General features: G+C 42.8%; 1 protein-coding gene across 1 annotated transcript; it reads left to right on the forward strand.

Annotated features, from left to right (window-relative positions):
* The first annotated feature begins 6,207 nt into the window (after positions 1–6,207).
* Positions 6,208–21,781, forward strand: LOC110203952 (uncharacterized). Its single transcript, XM_078146395.1, is given in 6 exon segments — positions 6,208–6,282; positions 11,131–11,219; positions 15,520–15,646; positions 16,732–17,271; positions 17,274–18,390; positions 18,392–21,781. Coding segments are annotated over 6 exon segments (2,118 nt in total). The 5' UTR covers positions 6,208–6,263; the 3' UTR covers positions 18,618–21,781.
* Positions 21,782–22,810: the final 1,029 nt, after the last annotated feature.

A 22,810-nucleotide genomic window follows, 5' to 3' on the forward strand; every position in this document is an offset into this window, starting at 1 on the left:
TTCTGCTGTGAGCTGCCTTCCCCCACTCCCTTAAGTAATTTCATTGCCTCTCATGGTATCAGTGGTTGCCTCTCTCCATATCTCCACATGCTCTTTCCAGTGACCTCTCAATGTCCCAAACTCCAAACCCACACCTCCAATTGCCTACAGGATCCCCACCCAATGTGCTGCCACTCAAATGCACCATGTCCAGAGCCAGCACTTAGCACAGTGCCCAGCACATACTGGGTGCTTAATAAATGCTTAGTGATTCATTAAATGATGGTCCCTCTCCCCCAGCTGTTTCTGACTTCATTATTTCTTCCAACAGCCCTGTGGTTCACTCAGTGTCTCATATTTGAATCTTTGATGTCACTTTTGACTTTTCCCTCTTCTATGTCTCAGCTACAAGTCCTGTCCCATTCATTTCTTCTTCTCTATTTCCATGGCCACCTTCTTCAGAGAGGCCCTCATTACACCCACCTTGGCTACTGCAAGAAGGTCCTGGCAGGTCATCCTGCCTATCACTTTCTCACACCTCTAGTTTAGGCTTTGCACCAATGTCAGACTTATTTTCCTTGTGCACAGGACTGGACACATAATTTCTCTACTGAAAATCTCTGCGCAGCTCCATATTTGCTATTGAGCAATATTCAAATTCCTCAGCCTGGCATTCAAGGTCCTCTAGATTTCGGCACCAGCCCATCTTCTTGACCTCATTTCAAACTCCCCTCCATGCACTCTGCACTTCAGATGACACTCACTGTCTGTGTCCCTAGTCCAGCCTCTACAATTTGGTTCCTCCATGTTTTCACAGCTCCAACTTGCCCAACATCTCCTCATCTTTGATGCTCAACTCAAATGCTCCCTGCTCCCAGAAGCCTTCATCAGTCATCTGACAGTAATAACCTTCCAGCCCTCAGACCTCAGAAAGCACTCTGCACCCCTCCAAGGCACACTTATTGTGTAATATTTCACATGGGCAGTTTATGAATTCCAGTGAAAGAACATCATGTAGCAGAGCCAAATAACAAGAAATTGGGGTCAGGGGTTGTCTCCCCCAGCTATGCTGGGAGTCTAAAGGCAGCAGCCATGCTTGCCTAAACATGGGCTCCCCGTTTGTCTAGCGCAGCATTCTGTACGCAGATGCTTGATAATACCTGAGGAATGGTCTGGAAGTCTCTTCTTCAAGCACCTGCACTGAGATGCCGGGCTAGTAGGAATGATGGAGTTGGGGTGAGAACAGAAGATGGGGAATGTAAGGCCCCAGGGATGGCCCCAGGAGGGTTGTGACAAGTGCCAGTTGTACTATGTCAAGCCTTTCATCTGGAAACAGCGGACAACAGCGGCCTGTCTCTTACTCTTGAAGCATCACAAATATCTGGTCCTTGCTTGCCACCCCACGGTTAGTCTATGAGCTTCAGACACCTAGGAGGCAATACAATCCTAAGGGGCAGATTCTGAGTCAGAGCACAAAGCTGCCCTGCGGATGGCTAAACCAGCTGTGGTATGTGAATGTAACAGAAAGTCACCCCACCATAACAAACAACAATCATGATGAATACAAAGAAGCACGAAAAATTTCCATGAGCTGATGCAGAGCCAAGAAAAAAAAATCTACACAATGACAACAATGTAACTGAAGAGAAAGGCCAAGACAAAACAAATGAAACAAAATGTTGCAAAAATATAACAAACAAACTTGGCCCCAAAGAAGAGTCATGAGAAGGCATCTCCCCTTTATGCCTTTGCAGAGGTTGGGATCCATAGGTGTGGGACACTGCATATAAAATCCTGTTTTTTTAAAGGAATCAACCAACTTTGCCAATTTTTTTCCTCTTTTAAAAAATTCTTTATTATAAAGGATGGCTGTCTGGAAAGGGGGACAGAGGAGAGGGATGCAGAGGGAAATCTAGACAATGTAAAAACAAAAGATATTGATAAAAAAAATCTATGTTTTTTAAAGGAAGTTTTCCTTGTCCAGGGAGACCAGGTTTCTATAGTTCTCTAATATCACATCTCTGTATAGAGCCTTCTGACCAGAGCCCAGCAGCTCCTACTCCTCCCAGGTGAAGCCAATAGCCATGTCCTTGAGTATCACCAATTCCTAAAACACCAGATTCCTGCTCCATTTAATCTAAAAAAATTTCACATTCATTTGTCTTCATTCCTTTTTATCCTATCATTATCTAAATCTGCCCCTAGATGGCACAGTGGAGAGAAAGTCAGGCCTAGAGTCAGGAAGTATCTTCTGGGGCAGCTAGGTGGTACAGCAGATAGACCACTGGCCCTGGAGTCAGGAGGACCTGAGTTCAAATCCTGCCTCAGACCAAACACTTGACACTTACTAGCTGTGTGACCCCGGGCAAGTCACTTAACCCCAATTGCCTAAAAAAAAAAAAAAAAGGAAGTATCTTCTTCCTAACTTCAAATCTTGCCTCAGATGCTTCCTAGTTGTGGGGCTCTGGGAAAATGACTTAATTGCCTCAGTTTCCTCATCTGTAAAATGAGCTGGAGAAGGAAATAGCAAGCCACTCCAGTAGCTCTGCCAAAAAAAACTCCAAATGGCATTGAACAATAACAACAAGAAATCTAAATCTGATTCCAATCATTTCCCCCTCACCCCCAGAGGATATTATGATCATATTAACATAATGAAAGGATATTGTAGTAGCCATCTCCTAGAAACTAAATACCCTATCAATCATAAGGCTTCAGTCTCTATTATGTACAAGACAAAAAACAATTTTAAATGATTCCTCCCTACAGTAGTACTATACTAGCCTATATTATTCAGTCAAAAGTCATCAGTAGGGTTTTTCTCCTATTTTTTTTTGGAGGTAATCAAGGTTAAGTGACTTGTCTAGGGTTACATAGTAAGTGTCTGAGGCTCCAATGTTTATTACTGTGAAGAAATGAGGCATTATTATACACTTGCCCTTATCGATGGAATTTGTTATGTGCGTTAAACAGGAGGGACACAGCAGCTTCAATATCATTCTTTAGTTCTGTTTGATTTCAGGTCTGAGTTACAGGCAACAGCCAATCTTATGCGAAGGCTCACCATGAGACCAGAGTATTACAGCCAGGCTCAGATATACCTATGTGGGAAAATGTCTTGCTTACTGAAATGGGGAAACTGAGTCAAGAGTCTCCTACCTTCATCTTGGCAAGGTCATTTCCTCAACTTTCTCAGAGATAGACATCCACAGTTCTCAGACTGCTGAAGCAAATGGCATTTCCCTTGAATGTTGGACTAGGGGCCTTATGAGAGCTATCAGCCACTCACATCTGAAATCAAAATTTAGAATACAGGCAGACCCAAGTCCCGAAGAAAGTTTCCCTCAAACAGTAACATTTCACTAATTACAGCTCAGGGCTAGAAAGTTATTCTTATTTTTCTTATATCTTACTAAGTATCAAAAATGTATCTTGGCTACATACTAATTATTAACAGATGCAATTTCATGATTTTCCAAATGATCTTAAATGAGACTCACTCTTTCTTTAGAGTGAGCTTGTAAATTTCTCCACTTTCCCCAGGAGAGGTCCTAGCTCCTCAAACTTCACAACCTGCTGTCAGACCTTATGACTCAGCCTGTGTAGAAAGTCCCAAGGAACCTCACAGACCAGGATCCCTTAAGAGGATTTTGCTACTCTTTTATCACCCAAACCTTATTCTTTTTATTTTCTAATTTAAAACAAAATATATCCCATTAGATATTTAACAGTTTTCAAACATATAGTAATACTGTATAACAGATACATTTATAATCTAACAGCATTCAGATTAAAAGGCAGGATAGGGACACCTTCCTGAAAGGGCGAGGGCATCAGGGGAGGAGAATGCCTGGAGAACCAGGAGTGATGCAGGATGGGCATTTTCTTGTGAGGAAGAAGATGATTGCAGCAGGGGGAGAGCTAGAAGCCAGCCAGGAAATTTTGCTGTGAAGGAGGAGGGTCTGAGACCCAGAACAGGAGAGCAGAAGAAGGCGGAGGGGTGTGGGGGGAAGAGGGGCTCTCATAGTTGACCAGCCTGGGTGGCCGAGTTGGAATTCCATCCTTAGGATGGAGTTTTGAGGCCTGGGAGGAGGCGAGAGGGGAATAAAAGATTCTTCCCAGTAGCCATGACATTCCACGTGATGGAGGGCAGGGCTTGGGAAGGAGAGGAAGGGAGGGGCCTCAGGTCTTGGTCCTAGGTGTGATTGGAGGAAAAGGCCCACCCTGGGGGCCTCAGGGGTTGTGTAGGGTGGGGTTCTTGGGAAAACAAGATTGTGGGCTGAAAACAGTAACTTTGAGTTCAGATTGCTTTGTGTTCTGCGCTCGCATCTGAGATCACTCTCTGCTTTCCCTTGGCCCTGAGATTTCTCTGCCTTCTTCCCCTGGAGCTGAAAGCTCTCTGCCTTTTTGAAACCAGTTTTGCATGTGCAGGTTTGAAGTAGGTCTGAGCACCTGACTCTTGCTGGCTGCCTTTTCCATTGGATCTCATCTTCCCCATCTGTCTTCTTCCAGAGTGTCTTCCATGTATGTCAGGAACAGGCTTCCCACCCAGGCCTGTATTCCGGGGCTGTTACCTGCCCCTGTTACCTGTCCAGTATCCCCGTCACATCCCATAGGTCCTGGGGTGCCATCCCCCCCTTTGCCTTTGGGTTACAGGTGCCCAAACTTCATGTGTCAGACGGAGAACTCTGGATCAGGAGTCATTGAGGCTCTGACTGGTCTCATCCCATCTGAGATCCCAAGACCCTTCTACCTCCTGGGTCTCTGTATAAGGATGGGGGAGGGGCATGAGGCCAAAGGGAAGGAGTTAGAGAGGGTGGCAAGCCTTTTTCATGTTTAGAAGCACTTCATTCCAAACCTGACCTCCCTATTCCCCTCCTGTGATGGGGTCTTTCCCCTGATTGCAGAACCAAGTAACTCTCTGAGACCTCACTCTAATTCTGGCTAGATCAGCACCCAGCCTAGGAAGAGAAGGCAAAGGCAATGTCCCCTCCTCTGAGATCCTTGTCCTGCCCAGCTCAGTCTGCAGAGGACCAGAGCCTGGAGCCAGAGGGAATGGCCCCTGGGACCCAGAGCCCCTCATCCCAGGTGAGTGCAGTCCATCCACAGACCTGACCAGCCTCAGCAAAGATGACATTCATCTTGTTAGAGGTAGGTTGTCCTTTGCAGTGCTGTCAGCAGGGCAGACACTGTCCTCCTGGGTCTGCTCGTTTCCTCCTGCCTCAGGCCACACAATCCTTCCCCTTGTCTCTCTCTAGCCCTCTCATTTGCCATTTCTTTGGTTAAGTCAATAAGCCTTTAGAAAGTAGCTACTCTGTCTGGCACAGTTCTGTGGATACAAAGTGTCCACCTGATAAATAAAACAAACTCAACTCTTTCACAAAAAGAAAGGGAAACCAGTCCTGCTCCCAAGGAGATCACAGTCTCTTGGGTTATGAGTTCAAGAATGACCACAAGACAAAATGGAGTCAGGTTGGTTTTCCCCACTGTCCACTATGGACAGTCTTCACAACAACCTGGGGGGCGGGGGGCCGTTTATTATCTTTATATGGCAATTGAGGAAACTAAGGCAAACATAGGTGAAGTGACTTGCTCAGGGTCACCCAGTCCTAAGTGTCTCAGACATTCCCAGTTCCAGTCCCCAACTCTGTCCCGAGTCACCAGACCCCCCTAACTAGGGAGAGGTTCTCCCTCCTTGGGGGGAGTCTCCCTGCTTCCCCAAAAGGGTCGTTGGAGTGTTTTCCAAAGGTCCCAGAAGGAAAGAACTGATCCTGTTCCTTCAACCAGTCAGCTGTTAGCCTCTGCCTCAGTTTCCTTCTCTGTAAGAATGGCATAACAGCTCCACTTCTCAGGGATTTTGGGGCTCACTGGAACAAGAAGCCACATTAGATGCCTACTGTGTGCAGAAAGAACGGGCGCTGCCCTCCAGGCGATTACACTCTAAAGGGGGACTGCCCGGAACAGGAAGCAGAAAAGGGGGTGGGGGAAGAACGCCCCTGACCGAGGCGAAGCATTACATCACACACCCCTTCCAGGTCTGATCTCAGCAAGGCCCTGGGCAGGCAGCCAGACATGTCCCTCAGGGCCCTGCTGTGACGTCACGCCCTCTCAGCCCCTCCTCCTGAGGCTGGCCGCTGAGCCCCAGGGCATGCTGGGAGTCTGTGTGGTGCGCAGGCGCAGCTTCTCCGGGATAGGGCGGTGGGGCGGGAGGGAGTCAGTGCGCAGGCGCGGCCCCGCCTCCCAGCTCCCGGGGATCCCTCCTTCCCCTCGGTGTCTTCCCAACCATGCTGGGGCCCGTTTCGGGTTAGTCAGTGTGGCAGCGTCCCTGGGAGCTTGTGCGTGTGCAAGAGAGGGCGGGGCTGGGGCCAGTGAGTGTGGGTGATTGTGAGTGCGCATGCCATGATGGTGGAGGGGTAGGTGAACGTGTGCTGCTAATTGTGTGTGATTGCACGTGCCTCGGTGGGGGAGGGGCTGCTGGGGTCCCGGCGTGGCCGGGGGAGCCCCTAGTTTTGCGTGTTCTTTTCCCCTCCCCAGGCTGCCCCGTGCGCTTGGGAGGAGGGGCAGGGCCGGCCTTTGGGGGGGTCACCACTCCTTGGGGACCCCCTCTCCAGCCAAAGAAACCCCCCCCACCCCAGCTTCCTTTACTGTAAGAGGAGGAGGTGAGAAGCCCCACGCGTGGGGGTGTTGTCGTGGGTGCCTCAGGGCCCTGAAGGCCTGCTGGAGGCAGGGAGAGCTTGGGCCCTCCTGGGCCTCAGGCTTGTCCAGTGTGGCCCATGGGGATCAAAAGCCGGGGGAGGAGCTCCCCAGAACCCCCACTGCAGGCTGGGTGCGGGAGGGAGCGCTCAGGATGACATCATGAGGGCCCCCCTTCCTCGTGACCCTGGGGGAGAGGCTTTGTCCTTGCAGAGAAATACTGGGACGTTTTCCATTGCTGCCACTTTCCAAATGAACCAGCACAATGTGGGGACTGACTTTGACGTCAGTCAGTGAGCATTTATTAAGTGCTTACTGTGTGCCACTGGCTGTGCTAAGCACTGGTGCTGCATATGCCAGCAGCAAGAAGTATAGTATCTCCTCACTTTGGCTTTTCAGTTGTTTTTCAGCCGTGTCCAACTCTCTGTGACCCCATCTGGGGCATTCTTGGCAAAAATACTGGAGTGGTTTGCCATATCCTCTGCAGCTCATTTTACACATAAGGAAGTTGAGGCAAACTGGGTGAACTGACTTGCCCAGGGTCACATCACTAGTGAGGTCTGAAGCCAGGCTTGAACTCAGGAAGATGAGTTTTCCTCACTCCAGGCCTGGCACTTTATCCACTGTCATCTAGTAGACCCCCTGTCTCCTCAAGGAACATACCTTCTAAAGTGTGGGAGGGGGAAGGGGGAGAAGAGTGAGAACACCTGGAAGGACAGGTGAAAAGGGGAAGACAAGGAAGAGCCCTTGTAAGGGCCTGGTGGCCTGTCTGGGAAATGAGGGACAGCTGGGCTGGGCCCTTCCCCAGAGTGGATGCTCAGGTCAGAAGCCACCAGTGGGAGAAGCAGCTGCCATTAGCATAGTCAGGAGGCAGCCTGGGATGCGTGTGAACACACACCTTGTCACTAGCTCTGATCTTGGGCACAAAAGAAACGTCATCACATTTCCCCAACACCAGCTTGTCGCCCTTTTCCAGATTCTCCTGCCACCACCATTACCCAGTAGCCTTTCCTCCTGGGAGTTTCATTTAGGCCCTGTTTTTCCCCCAGTCCCATTTGAGGTAGCAGTCATCTGCTAACCTCGGTGGTATTCTCCTTTCTTTCTCGGTTACTTCAGTGCCAGGCCCAGGGTCTGTCTCTGCACCTCAGCGTACATAGAGATGCTCCCTCCAGCATGCTACCTTGTCGGGTCCACATTCTCCTCATTTGGCAGTTATACTCCCAAATATTTTATACTGTCTACAGTTATTTTAAGTGGGGTACCTCTTAGTCTCTCTTCTTCCACGGTTTTGTTGGTGATATATAGAAATGCTAATGATTTATGTGAGTTTATTTTATATCCTGTTAATTTGCTAAAATTATTCATTGTTTCAACTAAATTTTTAGTTGAATTTCTGGGATTTTCCAAATATATCGTCATATTATCTACAGGAAGAGAGAGTTCTATGACTTCATTGCCCATTCTGATTCCTTCAGTTTCTTTTTTCTTTTCTTATTTCTATTGCTAGCATTTCTAATGTGATATTGAACAATATTGGTCATAATAGGTGTTTTTGTTTCACACCTGATCTTCTTGGGGAGACTTCTAGCTTATCCCCATTATAAATAACATTTGTGATGGTTTTAGGTAGATACATTAGTACCTATGCTTTCAAGTGTTCATAAAAATGAGTGTTGTATTTTATCAAAAAGCTTTTACTGCATTTGTTGATTTAATATGATTTTTGTAACATTTGTTATTGATATAATCGATTATGTTAATAGTTTTCCTTAGGTTAAACCATCCCTGCATTCCTGGTATAAATCCCACTTGGTCATTGTATATAATCTTTGTGATATATTGTTGGAGTCCCCTGGCTAGTATTTTATTTAGGATTTTTGCATTCACATTCATTAATGAAATTGATCTGTAATTTTCATTCTCTGTTTTTACTCTTCCTTCTTAAATATTAGCACCATATTTGTTTCATAAAAGGAGTTTGGTGGGACTCCTTTGCCTATTATTCCAAATAATTTATTCAATATTAGAATGAGTTGATCTTTAAATGTTTGGTGGAATTCACTTGTAAATCCATCTGGTCCTGATGCTTTTTTCTTAGGAAGCTCAGTTATGACCTCTTCGATTTCTATTTCTAAGATAGGCTTATTTAGGTATTTTATTTCCTCTCCTGTTAATCTAGGCAGTTTATATTTTTATAAGTATGCTTCCATTTCACTTAAATTGTTAAATTTATTCATATATAACTGGGCAAAATAACTCTTCATAATTGCTTTGAATTCATCTTCAGTATAGTCACTCTTTTTATTTTTGATACTGGTAATTTGGTTTTCTTTTCTCTTTTTAAAATCATATTAATGAATGGTTTATTTTATTGGTTTTTTCATTAAACCAACTTCTAGCTTTATTTATTAGTTCAATGGTTTTCTTACATTTAACTTTATTAATCTCACCTTTAATTGTTAGGATTTCCTATTTGTTGTTTAATTATGGATTTTTAGTTTGTTCCTTTTCTAGTTTTTTTTTTAATTGCTGTCTTCTCTTTATTGATGTAAGGATTTAGAGATAAATTTTTCTCTGATTACTACTATTGCTGCATCCCATACATTTTGGTATGTTGTCTCCTTATGATCATTCTCTTTAATAAAATTATTGATTCTATGACTTGTTCTTTAACCCACTCATTCTTTAAGATTAGGTTATTTACTCTCCAATTAATTTTTAATCTGTGTTTCCATGGTCCCTTATTAAATATTAAGATCTGAAAAGGATGCAGTTAATATTTTCACTTTTTTCTATTTAACTGCAAAGTTCTTATGCCCAACAAATGGACAGTTTTTCTAAAGATACCATGTGCCACTGAAGGGAAGGCGTATTCCTTTTTATTTCCATTCGATTCCACGCATCTATAATACCTAGCTTATCTAAGCTTTTATTCATCTCTTTGACTTCTTTCTTATTTATTTTTTGGTTAGACATCTAAAAAATGTTTACAGTCATTCATCTTCATTTGTTTTTTCCTGTATTTAAGTCTGTAGCTAGATGGTACAGTGGATAGACTGGGTGCTGGGGCCTGGAGTCAGGAAAACCTGAGTTCACATGGGCCTCAAACACTTTCTACGGGGTTTGTCTCCATCATCTGTCCTGTAAAATGGTGGTAATGCACAGTGGAGGTGGTTGTTTTTAAGGATCAGAGGAGATAATTTTTTAAAGCACCAGTACCTGGCACGTAGTAGGTATTTAATATGTGTTTGTTTTCTACACACAGAATATGTATAAGGTAAATTTCAGGAGCTCAGAGAAGGTGGACCAAGAAAGGCTTCTGGCAGGAGATGGGATTTTAGTTGAGACATGAAAGAAACTGGTGAAACCCAGAGGCAGAGACTAGGGGGGAGAGGAGCCAATGGAGAGGGAGAGTCACCTGTGAGGAACAGCAGGGAGGCCAGGGTCACTGGATCCTGAGAACATGGAGGGGAATAAGGGGGGAGGGATGGTGGAGTTGGAGCTCTCAGGAGTGACCAGCCTGGTGGGTGACAGCCTGGGGGAATTTAAGCCTTGGAGTAGAGTTTGGAAGATTGGGAGGAGTCTAGGGCAGAAGGGTCATTCTAATGGCAATTGTATTCCATTTGGTGGAAGGCAGGGCTTGGGGCATAGAGGGAGGCAGGCAGGGTCCTGAGGCCTTAGCCCTGGGTGCCACTGGAGGAAAGCTCTGATTTGGGGGCCTCAGAGCCTTGAGGCAAGGCTGGGCTTTGGGGACTAGGGGGACCCACCCAAAGCAGGCTGGCTGAAAACCAGAACCCTTGGAGCTGAGATTTCTCTGTCTTCTTTCCTTGGTGCTGAGATCTCTGTCTTTTGGAAGGTGTGTCTGCAGGTTCAGGTCCCTGGTAGGTCTGAGTGAGGATCCCTCATTGCCTCCTGCTTTTGCTGGCTGCCCTTTCCATTGGGCCTCATCTTCCCCATCTGTCCTTCAGTTATACCAGGAGCAAGCCTCCTTCTCAGGTCTGGCTCCTGGGGCTGCTCCCCTGCTACTTGTTCAGGTTTCCCAGCACATCCCAAAGAACTTAGGGTGCCATCCCCACCTTTACCATTGGGTCACAGTTGGTGGACCTTCCTATCTCTTCACTCATAGTATTACTTGGATGGAGAGTTCTTAGGTGTAAATGAGGCTCTAACTGTTTTCATCCCATCTAGGATCCCAAGGCCTTCTTCTTTTTGGGCTGTGTTGGCAAGGAGAGTGGGGCTGAAGAGAAGGAATAAATGAGGATGGGAAGGAGTCTTTGTTTTTAGACCTTTTCTTAGCCTGACCCTACCTGCTGCCCTCTTCTCTTGGTTGGAATTTGTCCCTTGAGGGCAGGGCCACTGGCTTTATAATTCCTCTGGGACCTCATGCTCTGTAAATCCATGTAGACCACTGTCCAGCCGAGGAAAGATGTCTCCCCCTTGTTCCTTGTCCCTCTTCAGCGCAGCCTTCAGAGGACCAAGGCCTGGCCCAAGCAGGGAGCCTGGAGCCAGAGGAAATGGCCCCCGGGACCCAGACACCCCAGCCGCAGGTGAGTGCAGTCCATCCCCAGACCTGACCTGCATCAACCAATGTGGCCATTTCCATCGACATGGAGGATTGTCTTTGAGGCTGGCCATCTCTCTCCTTTACAAAAATTGAATACAGTAGTAAGCATGCTGCTCTGCTCTCTTCTGTGTTTTGAAGTGTATCACTGGCACTTTTTCATCTTGGGCACTAACTCCTTCCTCCACCCGGTTGTTGCCCTCTGTGTTTTTTAGGTTCTCCTGCATTCCTATGGACAAGGAGAATCGCTTCATGCATATCTATGGGCGCCCTGGCTTTGCTCTCTGTGCATGCCTGGCTCACCCCGCCCCCCCAACACACAAGTCCTCCCCTCTCTTCTTTCTGTTGGCCAACCTCTCCCCTGAAGCAGAGTAAGTGACTTGCCCAGGGTCACACATCTATTACTTTTCTGAGGTTGGAGATGAGCTCGAGTCTTTCTGATTTAGTCCCAGCCTGGCTCAATCTTCTGCCACCTAACTGCCTCTATTTTAACTTCTGACACAAAAAGGTAGATGTTTTCCCCTTAAAAGGTACTGAGACCCTCCTGCAGTCTTGGTGGCTCAGGGGACCAAAGACTAAGGCTGTTGGTTTTACTTCATGGCCTCCTGACCACAGCCGTGACAAAGTCCAGATGTACCCAGATGCTTGGCTGATGTGATAGAGTCTGATGGGAGCTTCACCAAGCTCAGGCTGGTTTAAAGATCGGGCAGTGATGCGCAGAGTTGATAATTCAGTCAATCCAAGATGGAGAAGAACAGAGGGCCCAGACCAGAGCCTTGGGAATATGGAAAAAGTTGGGTTATCATGTGATTGATGGGCCACCAAAGGAGACTGAAAAAGTGTGGTCAGACATGTAGGAGGTAAAGCAGAGAAAACCTCCAGAGGAGTGAGGATCCCGGAGAAGAGTGTGCTCAACAGTGTTGTCTGAAGAAGAGAGATCAGTTAGGAGGAGGACTGAGAAAAGACCTTCAGATTTGGCAATTAAGAGTTCTGTCATATCTTAAGAGAGTGAGGAGGAAAGCCCGCTTGTAAGGGGTTAAGGAATGAGTGAGAGAGGAAAGTATAGTCAAGACAGATTTTTCAAGGAGTTTGGCTAAGAAAAGATGAGGTAGAAGGAGCTTGAGGGTTGGGGAGGGGTTAGTGAAGATTTCCTTAAGAATGGGGGAGATAGGGGCAGCTAGGTGGCACAGTAGATGGAGCACCAGCCCTGAAGTCAGGAGGACCTGAGTTCAAATTCGGCCTCAGAACAAACACTTGACACTTAATAGGTGTGTGACCCTGGACAAGTCACTTAACCCCAATTGCCTCACCAAAAAGCAAAAACAAAAAAAGAATGGGGGAGATAGATATGTGTAAAGTTGGTAGGAGAGAAACCAGCTGATAGAAAAAGGTTAAAAAATTAAGAGAACTGGCTGGGGGGGATGGTGAAGGGTGCAAACTGTTGGAGAAGACCGGACAGTATGAGATCAAATGCCCTTGTAGATGGTTGGCCTTCACAGACAAATCTCTCAGTTTCTTAGAGAATGAAGGAAAGAAGCCAAGGTAAGATCACATGAAGAGGTTCTGAAAAGTAGAGAATGCAAACAATTATTCATTCTACACTTAGCATCTCCTATGTGCCGGGGCACTGTGTTTAGTGGTGGGCAGACAAAAAGAGGCAAACAGCAGTATCTGCCCTCAAGGAGCTTACAGTCTAAGGGGAGGACAACAAGCACAGTTATGTACAAATGAACTATAGACAGGTCGATGCTGTTTGTCCTTCTGTCTCGAAAAGGACCATGACATGAGAGAGGTGATGCCATGACATGCAAATGAATTGGGTTTAAGTGAGGGAGGGCTGTGCAAAATGGGATGTGATTAAAAGACAAAAAGCACTAAAATAAAGAGGACCTAGGAAAAGGTTCCTGTAGAAGGTGGGATTTTGGTTGAGACTCGAAAGGATCCAGGAGGCCAAAATGAGGCAGAGAATTCTCAGCCATTTTGGAGAGGCAGAGAAAATGCCCAGAGCCTAGAGATGGAGTGTCTTCCTGGCATAACAAGGAGGCTGGTGCCATCAGACCCAACAGTTGGTAGTGGAAAGTAAGGTATAAGAAGACTGAAAAAGTTGATCAGGTCTAGGTCATGGTGAACTGTTAAAGCAAAATAAAAATCAAGACGCACAGATGAGATTGTTTGGGTAGTCAATAGTCAATAAGCACTTGCTAAGCAACTATTAGGTATCTGCACTGTGTTAAGACCTGGGATTCAATTCCAAGAAAAAGAAAGACTGTCCTCTTCCCCAAGAAGTTTACACTTTCAAAGAGAAGATAACACACAAAAGGAAGAGTGTTGAGTCAGAAGACGTCAGACACTGCTACATAGCTGAGAAGTCAGTTAGAAATTCTGAAGTAGGAGGCACAGCCCTGGAGTCAGGAGGACCTGAGTTCAAATCTGTCCTCGGACACATAACACATACTAGCTCTGTGACCCTGCGCAAGTCACTTAACCTCATTGCCTGGTCCAAAAGAAATTCTGAAGTAGTGTGACCAGGTAAGAAATGGGGAGATGAGTGAGCTAACCTTTTCCTTAAAAGGAAGTTTGGAGTACATGACCTCACCCCATGGTGGTAAAGAAAGCATTTGGGATGATGGAGAAGGAAAGAAGTTTGGAGAGCTTCTTGTGGGAGCAAGTTAGGGATTCTGTTATAGATGAATTCTCAATAAAAGATCAGCCTTCCTGTAGTCATTGCTTACACTGAGTAAATATAATGCAATGAAGAATCATGACTCAGGAGACTCTAGTGAAAAAGAAAGTTTTGTAAATTCTTGGGAATCTCAAAAAGTAGGAAACTAGTAACAAATTCTTTAAATATTCAGAAGTCCAAAATTGGGATCAAAAGAAACTAGAAGTGAAATTTGAATTACAGGTAGAACAAATAAAATGCTTTAAGGAAGAAATGAAAATGATGACAAAGTGAAGATTTTTATCCCAGTGAAAGGGGATTGCTCCAAAACAATAGGACATCTGAAAAAGTAAATCATATGATTCTACTAGAAAATGGAAGAGTCTAACATACTAAGTGCATTGGCCAAACACGAGTTCTACAAGTAGCAGATTGGAAAAATAAATGACTCTCCCAAGTATCAACACATTTCCTGATCTGGCCACCCTTACATATGTTATCCATCAATCTCCCTCTTCACTCATCTTGTTGACTCCTAGTTCCAAATGTTTTAGAGTTCTAGGGGTATATTTGATATTTTATTTTTCATAAACTGTCAATCTCTGACCATATTTAATACAATATTACATTTTTTAATAAATGCAGTTCTCCTTTCCCCATCATAGTTATTCTTATTTCTACACAACTAAATATTAAAATGAATATGTTCCATTAGCAAGTGAAAATCACAAAGCAAAAACATAAAATTTTTTTTGGCTGTGACACACCTTTCCCAGTACTGCCTCAAGCCCACAATATTATAATAGATAACTCTTCTTCACTTGACTGGAAACCAAGTCTCATACCACTCAGACCAGGCCAGAATGTGAGTAACATCTCTTAAGAATTCTTTTCTTTGGGGCAGCTAGGTGGTACAGTGGATAGAGGACTTGCCCTGGAGTCAGGAAGACTTGAGTTCAAATCTGACCTCAGACACTTGACACTTACTAGTTGTATGACCCTGGGCAAGTCACTTAACCCCAATTGCCTTTAAAAAAAAGAAATTAAGTAGATAGTGAGGAGGAATTTCATTCCGCCTTCTCTCTTTCTTCTCCACACATCCTCATACCTCAGTGATAGAGGACATACCTTCTCCCTGGTTCTGTAGGGAGAAACATTTCTTAATAAGACATTTCTCCAGCTTTTGTTATTCCACTATGATTCTAATTTCAAATATAAACTGCTTTTCTCAGCATTCCATTGGGCTGTTATTGACTATGGTTTCAAGTGTTGGTCTGATGCACATGCTTTTGTTATTCCACTATGATTCTAATTTCAAATATAAAATGCTTTTCTCAGCATTCCATTGGGCTGTTATTGACTATGGTTTCAAGTGTAGGCTCTGATGCACATGCTTTTGTTATTCCACTATGATTCTAATTTCAAATATAAAATGCTTTTCTCAGCATTCCATTGGGCTGTTATTGACTATGGTTTCAAGTGTTGGCTCTGATGCACATGAAGGTTATGTGAGTTTTGGGGAAGTCTCTTCCGTGCTTCAGTTTCCTCCTTGAAATTGATAGGGTTGGACTAGATGAATTCTGGAATCTTTCAGTTCTAAATGATGTGTCTTTTGATGGTTTAGGAGTTGGTGACATTCAAGGATGTGGTTGTGGACTTCACTGAGGAGGAGTGGGGCCTCTTGGACCATTCTCAGAAAGAGCTGTACAAGGAGGTCATGCTGGAGAATGTCCAGAACCTGCTGTCCCTGGGTAAGGACCATGTCCTCTGGTAACTTAAGTCAGTAGCTCGTTGCTCTCAATACTGCCTACTAGAGCATGTTATCCTTTCCTTCATTCTTCCCTCAAATGCAGCCGAGATGGTGGGAAGGGAAGGGAATTAGCATTTTTACATACCTGCTCCAAGTTTGAAGCTCAGCCAAGTACTTTATAATCATCATTTGATCCTCAGCCCAGTAAATTTTGTACTATTATTATCTCCATTTCATAGTTGAGGTTACTAAGGCAAGTATATGCCTTGCCTAGGAGCACAGCTACCAAGTGACCGAGGCTGATTTGAACTAATCTTTCTGATGCTGGGAAGTTCAGACCTTTTACTGCCACACTACCAATGGCCTTTAATTTCTGTATAACAAACAATGAAATGTGTCCATCCTTCTATGAAAGAGGTGAATGAAGGTGGACCTTTCTGATTCCAAATGAGCTGCATGATCTCTGCCACCCTTTGAAGATGCACAAAACTTGTACAATGGAAACCATCTTTGAGTAGTCCTGGGAACCACTGAATGGATGAAATAAATGAAATTCTTTCTCTCTTTCCTCATCCTTTACTGATTCCATATGCACAGGGCTTCTAGTTCCTAGGGAAGAGTTGATCAGTCCTTTGCAGCAAGGGGATATACCAGGGATGCTAAAGCAAAAGTCAGTGTGAGTATAATCAACAAGAAACATTTGAAGAAAGAAAGTGCACTAAAGGAAAGCCTTCTGGTATTGTGGACAGAGCACACTCAATCACAGGGTTTAAGTTCTAGTTTCAGCTGCAGCTCAGGTATTCGGAGCTCATACCTGAGTTGTGAAGGTTAATGAGAATGCTGGGCCTTCCTGTGTCACGCATTTGTTGTCAGGAGCCAATATTATTGCTCTTTCGAATAAACCCTCCTAGGGTTGTGACTGAATGGCATTTCCAAAGATTGACTCTGCCTGCTTAAGCTTGAAAAGTTTTCTTTTTAACTGGGGAAATAGAACATAAATGAGTTTACTTTCTGCCATCCAAAGAAAGAACACATACTTAGGTGTCCATGTCTTCTTCTGTTTATATGATTGTTTATTTTCTTCAGTTGCAGAGACCATATTTGAAGTAAATGAGATGACTACAAAGCTGAGAATTTTTGTGGAAAAATCTGGCCAGCAAAGATTTGTGAGTGCCGGTGCCTTTGACTTCAATTTAAGAGAAATCCACAACTCTAATATGAAAGTGGATAAAAATCCAATGAGTCACTGTGAGTTGGAAAAAACTGGGAAGAGATTCAGACAGTCTTCAGTCCTAAATCAGTGTAAGAAAATGACCTTATGGAATGACTGCTTTCAGGATAGTGAATATAGCAAGTGCTTTCCTGAACAGGTAAAGCTTTTTCAGTCTCATGAGAAGCTTACTGAAATGCAAATATATCAAGGTAATCCATGGGAAATGGCCATCAGCTGGAGTTCAGACATCATTAGACATCAGAAAAATGATACTGAAGAAATGCTTTATGTAAGTAAAATTAGGAAGGCCTCCAGTCAGAACTCTAAACTTTTTACTTATCAGAACATTCACATTAGAAAGGAGCCTAATAAATATAATGCATATGCACCAACCATATCCCATCTCTCACCTCTTCTTACCATCCTAGGTTTCATAATGTACTGAAGCCATATTCATATAATCAGTATGAGAAGATCTTTGGTTGGAACTCAGATCTTATTAGACATCAAAAGATTGATACAGGAGTGACCTTTTGTAAATGTAATGAATGTGGGAAGGGTTTCTGCTATAGATCACTCCTTATTGGCCATCAGAGAATCCACACTGGAAAGAAATTGTTCCACTATAATCAACGTGAAAAGACTTTCAGACAGGTGTTGCATCTGTCTTTACATCAGAGAACCCACAGTGGAGAGAAACCTTATGAATGTAATCAGTGTGGAAAGGCTTTCCAATTTAACTCCCATCTTGCTGTACATCAGAGAATTCACACTGGAGAGAAACCTTATGAATGTAATCTATGTGTAAAAACTTTCACATATGGCTCCAGTCTTGTTAAACATCAGAGAATCCACACTGGAGAGAAACCTTATATATGTAAACAATGTGGGAAGGCTTTCAGATTCCGCTCCAGCCTTACTGATCATGACAAAATCCACACTGGAGAGAAACCTCATGAATGTAATCAATGTGGAAAGACTTTCAGACAGAGCTCCAATCTTGTTGCACATCAGAGAATCCACACTGGGGAGAAGCTTTATGAATGTAATCAATGTGGGAAGGCTTTCACACAGAGCTCCAGTCTTGCTGCCCATCAGAGAATTCACACTGGAGAGAAACCTTTTGAATGCAAACAGTGTGGAAGGGCTTTCACAAAGAGCTGCAGTCTTGCTGATCATGAGAAAATACACAGTGGAGAGAGACCTTATAAATGTAATCATTGTGGAAAGGCTTTCACAGTGAAGGGCAATCTTGCTAGACATCAGAGAATCCACACTGGAGAGAAACCTTTTCAATGTAAACAGTGTGGAAAGGCTTTCACACAGAGTTCCAGTCTTGCTGCCCATCAGAGAATCCACACTGGAGAGAAACCTTATGAATGTAAACAATGTGGAAAGGCTTTCATAAAGAGCTACAGTCTTGCTGATCATGAGAAAATCCACAGTGGAGCAAGACCTTATGAATGCAATCACTGTGGAAAGGCTTTCACAGTGAAGGGCAATCTTGCTAGACATAAAAAAATCCACACTGTAGAAACCTTTTGAATGTAATCATTTTGGAATGGCTTTCAAAGAGAGCTCCAGTCTTGCTAAACATCAGAGAATCCATGTTGTTTTCAGAAAACGTATGAATGTAAACAACGTGGAAAGACTTTCACAAAGAGTTCTAGTCTTGCTGCATGACAGAAAATCCGCACTGGAGAAAAACTTCGTGAGTGTCATGAATGTGGCCAAATTTTTAGTTACCACTCTTAATTGATTTAACAGAAGAGAATCCACACCACAGTGATACCTTAGGAATATAATCAGTATGGTAAAGCCTTTAGGCAACAGTCATCTCTTATTTACATAAAAGTCTTATCACTGTCATTAATAAAGGAAAGCATTTGGGGGCAGCTAGTGGCACAGTGGATAGAGCACTGGCCCTGGATTCAGGGGGACCTGAGTTCAAATCCAGCCCAGACACATAACACTAGCTGTGTGACCCTGGGCAAGTCACTTAACCCCCATTGCCCAACCAAAAAAAAAAATTTAAAAAATAAAGGAAAGCATTTAAATGGAGTTCAGAGCTTGTTCAGTATTATAAAATTAATTCTGATGACCAGCTCCATATTAACTCACTGTGGGAAGACTTTCAACCAGAGATCATCTCTTACTTACAGATGTGCTTTTTTCGGGAGGAGGGTGATCAGTAGACAGCAATATCCATACTGTTATGAAGGAATATAAAGGCGATGGTTTAGGAAGAGCTCCACCTAGATCTCATAGTCGACTACATTGGAGAATCATGCTAAGGACAAAACTTACATGTCTAATGAACAAGGGCAGGCTTCTTGTTGAAGCACAGATTACTTTGGACCTCTCAACAGAAGGCACCTCATTAGACAACTTGAATTTCATACTGATCATAAAACCCTACAAACATAATGAATTCTTCTCTGACATCTTAATATTTGTCATCACTTCTCAATATTTCATGACATTCACATGGTATAATTTCTTCAGCCATTCCTCAGTTGATTGGTACTCACTTTGTTTCCTGTTGTTTGCAGACATAAAAGGTCCTCATATAAATGCTTTGGTAACTGTTTATTTCTGTAATGCTTTCTTTAAGCAGCTAGGTGGTATAGTGAATGAAGTGATGTGCTTGAGAGCCACAAGACCTGAATTTCCAGTTCACTCTCTGGCACTTACTGTGTATGACCCTGGACAAGTCAAGTAACCTATTCCTCCCTCAATTTCCTCATTTATAGAATGGCGATAATAAGAGCACCTAACTCCCAATGTTTATGTGAGCAACTAAGGCATTATTTGTAAAATACTTTTCTTTCTTTTTTTTTTTGGTGAGGCAATTGGGGTTAAGTGACTTGCCCAGAGTCACACAGCTTGGGAGTGTTATGTGTCTGACGCCAGATTTGAACTCAGGTCCCTTCTGACTCCAGGGCTAGTGCTCTATCCACTGTGCTACCTATCTGCTCCTGTAAAATGCTTTTCAAGAGTTCAGTCACTATGGAAATGCCAGCTTTTTCAATGATTATTATTCTTGGATCATAAGTCTCATGGTAAAATCAGTAGGTTGAAACATATTGACAGTTTAGTTGTTTCTCTTTGCATTCAAATTGATATTCAGAACTGAATAGAGGAAGGCATTAATTGTAATGGGTAGGGCACTAATTTAGAATCAGGGAAAACTTGAGTTCTAATTCTCATCCAGCTGCTCCGGAACAACCTCTCCATGCCTCCCTTTGCTCATCTCTAAAATGAGGGGGTCAGATTCAGTGGTTTCATCACCCCTTCCAACTCTTGTGTTCTCATTGAAAGTATGTTCATATGTCTCTTTCCCACTAGCAAGACCAAATCTGAAGTTATACAACAAAGCAGTAGTCATCCAAACCATTTTGTCAGTACTTAAAAATAAAGAAATCAAGTGTGTAATATATAAAAGAAAATTAGTATAGTAACCTCGTGTCTAATCAATCCAAAGACCTCCACTATGGGGTCCATACTTATTAACCGCTATAAAATGCTGGAAGCATCAGAAAGTAGCCTGGCAGGAAATAGATATGTACCAGCATTTCATACTGTTGACTAAGATTAGCTCCTATGAGTATATGACTTAGACGTAAAAGATCTCTCAAACATACTAGAGGAACTAGGAAGGAGATTCAGTTATGGACAGAAGAAGAATTCATCTACAAACAAGGGACACAGAAAATAAAATTGGCAGTTTTCTTGACATAAAAAGAACAGTACTTTTAATATTAAAAGAAGCAATTAACTGGGAAACAGGTTTGCAGCAAGTTTCCTTCATAAAGACTTCATGTCAAAGGCATATAAAGAACAAATGACTGAGGGCAGCTAGGTGGAACAGTGGATAGAGCTCTGGCCCTGGAGTCAGGAAGACCTGAGTTCATATCCGGCCTCAGACACTTGACACTTATTAGCTGTGTGACCCTGGGCAAGTCATTTAACCCTAATTGCCTCACCAATATAATAATAATAATAATTAAGAATAAACAATTGCTTATATGCAGATATATAAAGAATAGAGATCATAGACATGTGATCAAAAGCTATAAATAGGCAATTTTGAAAGGAAGAAATGCAACTTACCAACCACTCCTGGGGGGAAATATATTCTGCATCTATAATCACTAGTCCAAATCACTAATACTTGGAAAGATTTTCGATTGCTAAAGGTGATAAGAAAATGAGTAGCACAAATGTAGGTAATTTGTTTCCTAAATTGTGTATTTGTTACAGTTTTTAATTTATTCTTTCACCTGGGAGAGAACAGATCAGTAGGGGTGAAAATAAATGTAATTAAAAAAAACTTACACATAAGTACTACAAATCAATAATTAGATAAATGCAAATTAAATTAACTCTCAAGCTCCACCTCTTCTCCAGGCAAGTGACAAAGATGACCAGCAAAAATGTGGGAAGGGCCGAGGGAAATTTCATTTACTGTTGATGAAGCTGTGAAGTCCTCCACAAATCACGAAATTGGGCATGTTCTGACTCAGTGATACCAGTAGAAGACACATTCATCTAAAGGAAAAGGACCCAAGTGGACAAAAATAATGATACCAGCTCCATTTATTATGTCAAAGAAGCCCTGAAAGCAAGATGTCATGTCATACAATAGGGCAACAGATGAACAAATTTTGGTAAGTGAATGTTATGTAATAATACACTGCAAAATATAGGCCATTTAAATGAAACCCAGGAAGAGTTGTATGAACTGATGCAGACTACAAGGAGTAATTGATAATAACAACATGGTGAAAGCCAACAACTTGGCAAGATGTCATACCTCATGTTATTGTGATCATCATACCAGGACTTCTCAAGCTCTGTGCAACTTGCCTCCTGACTAAGAGGAGATGGACATAGAATAAAAAGTACATTTTGGGAAATCAACAGTGTGAAATTTTTTCCCCTTGACTATGTGCTTTCATTACAAATATTTTGTTTGTTGACTTTTTAAAATTTTATATAGGTGAGGTTAGCAAAGTGAGGGAGAATAGGAATAAAATTGCCCTCCCCCACACCTCCCTCGAAACCCCAAAATTGTAGAGGGAAATTGATGGATTGTAATAATATCAGGGCAACCAGGTGCCACAGTGTTTAGTGTGCCAGGCCTGAATTCAGGAAGACTCATTTTCATGAGTTCACATCTGACTTCAGACACTTGGTAGTTGTATGACCCTGGGCAAAGTCACTTAAACAGTGTTTGCCTCAGTTCCTCATCTGTAAAGTGAACTGGAGAAGGGAATGGCAAACCATTCCAGAAAACCCCCACTGGGTTTACAAAGAGTCAGACACAACTGAATAACAACAAGAATACAATTAAGGCCAGAAGGAAGGAGAACAGCTTTGAAAATGCCATGTTAAATGTTTTATACTCAAAAAGAAAGTAAAGCTGTGCATATTAAAACTTGTTTCATGTACAATTCTCTTTTCCTATTTTATGGTATATAAAAAGTGTTCATTTTATTTAACATTTGTGAATTTCGATTAAAAAATCAAATATCGATAGTTTCCTTTTGCCATTTTCACCAATTTTGAAGGCATACCAAGAAATAGCAAAATTATTTTCATGTGACTTTCTTATTATCAGTGCTTTGGAGCATGTTTTCTTGTGTTATTTATGGTTATCAGGACTTTGGAAAACTTTCTATCTTTTCAGCACTTATCTATCAGCAATGTCTCCTGGTACACTTGGTTGTCAGTTCTTGCCATATCTTGACTATAAATTACTTTTCTTGGTTATTTTTCATGCAATATTTGATATATTCTTGACTCTAATTTCTCTTTTGATTTGATCTTCATTCAAACATTTAAGTTTTATGTAGTTAGAATTATCTATTTTAAAAAAATCTATGTCTTGGATCAAGAATTCTAGCTACAGTTGTGAAAATTGCCTGAGTGTTTTTTCCTTTTTTGAAA

This window comes from Phascolarctos cinereus, unplaced genomic scaffold, assembly GCF_003287225.1.
Source record: "Phascolarctos cinereus isolate Bilbo 61053 unplaced genomic scaffold, phaCin_HiC Scaffold_726;HRSCAF=1367, whole genome shotgun sequence".
Classification (NCBI taxonomy): Eukaryota; Metazoa; Chordata; class Mammalia; order Diprotodontia; family Phascolarctidae; genus Phascolarctos; species Phascolarctos cinereus.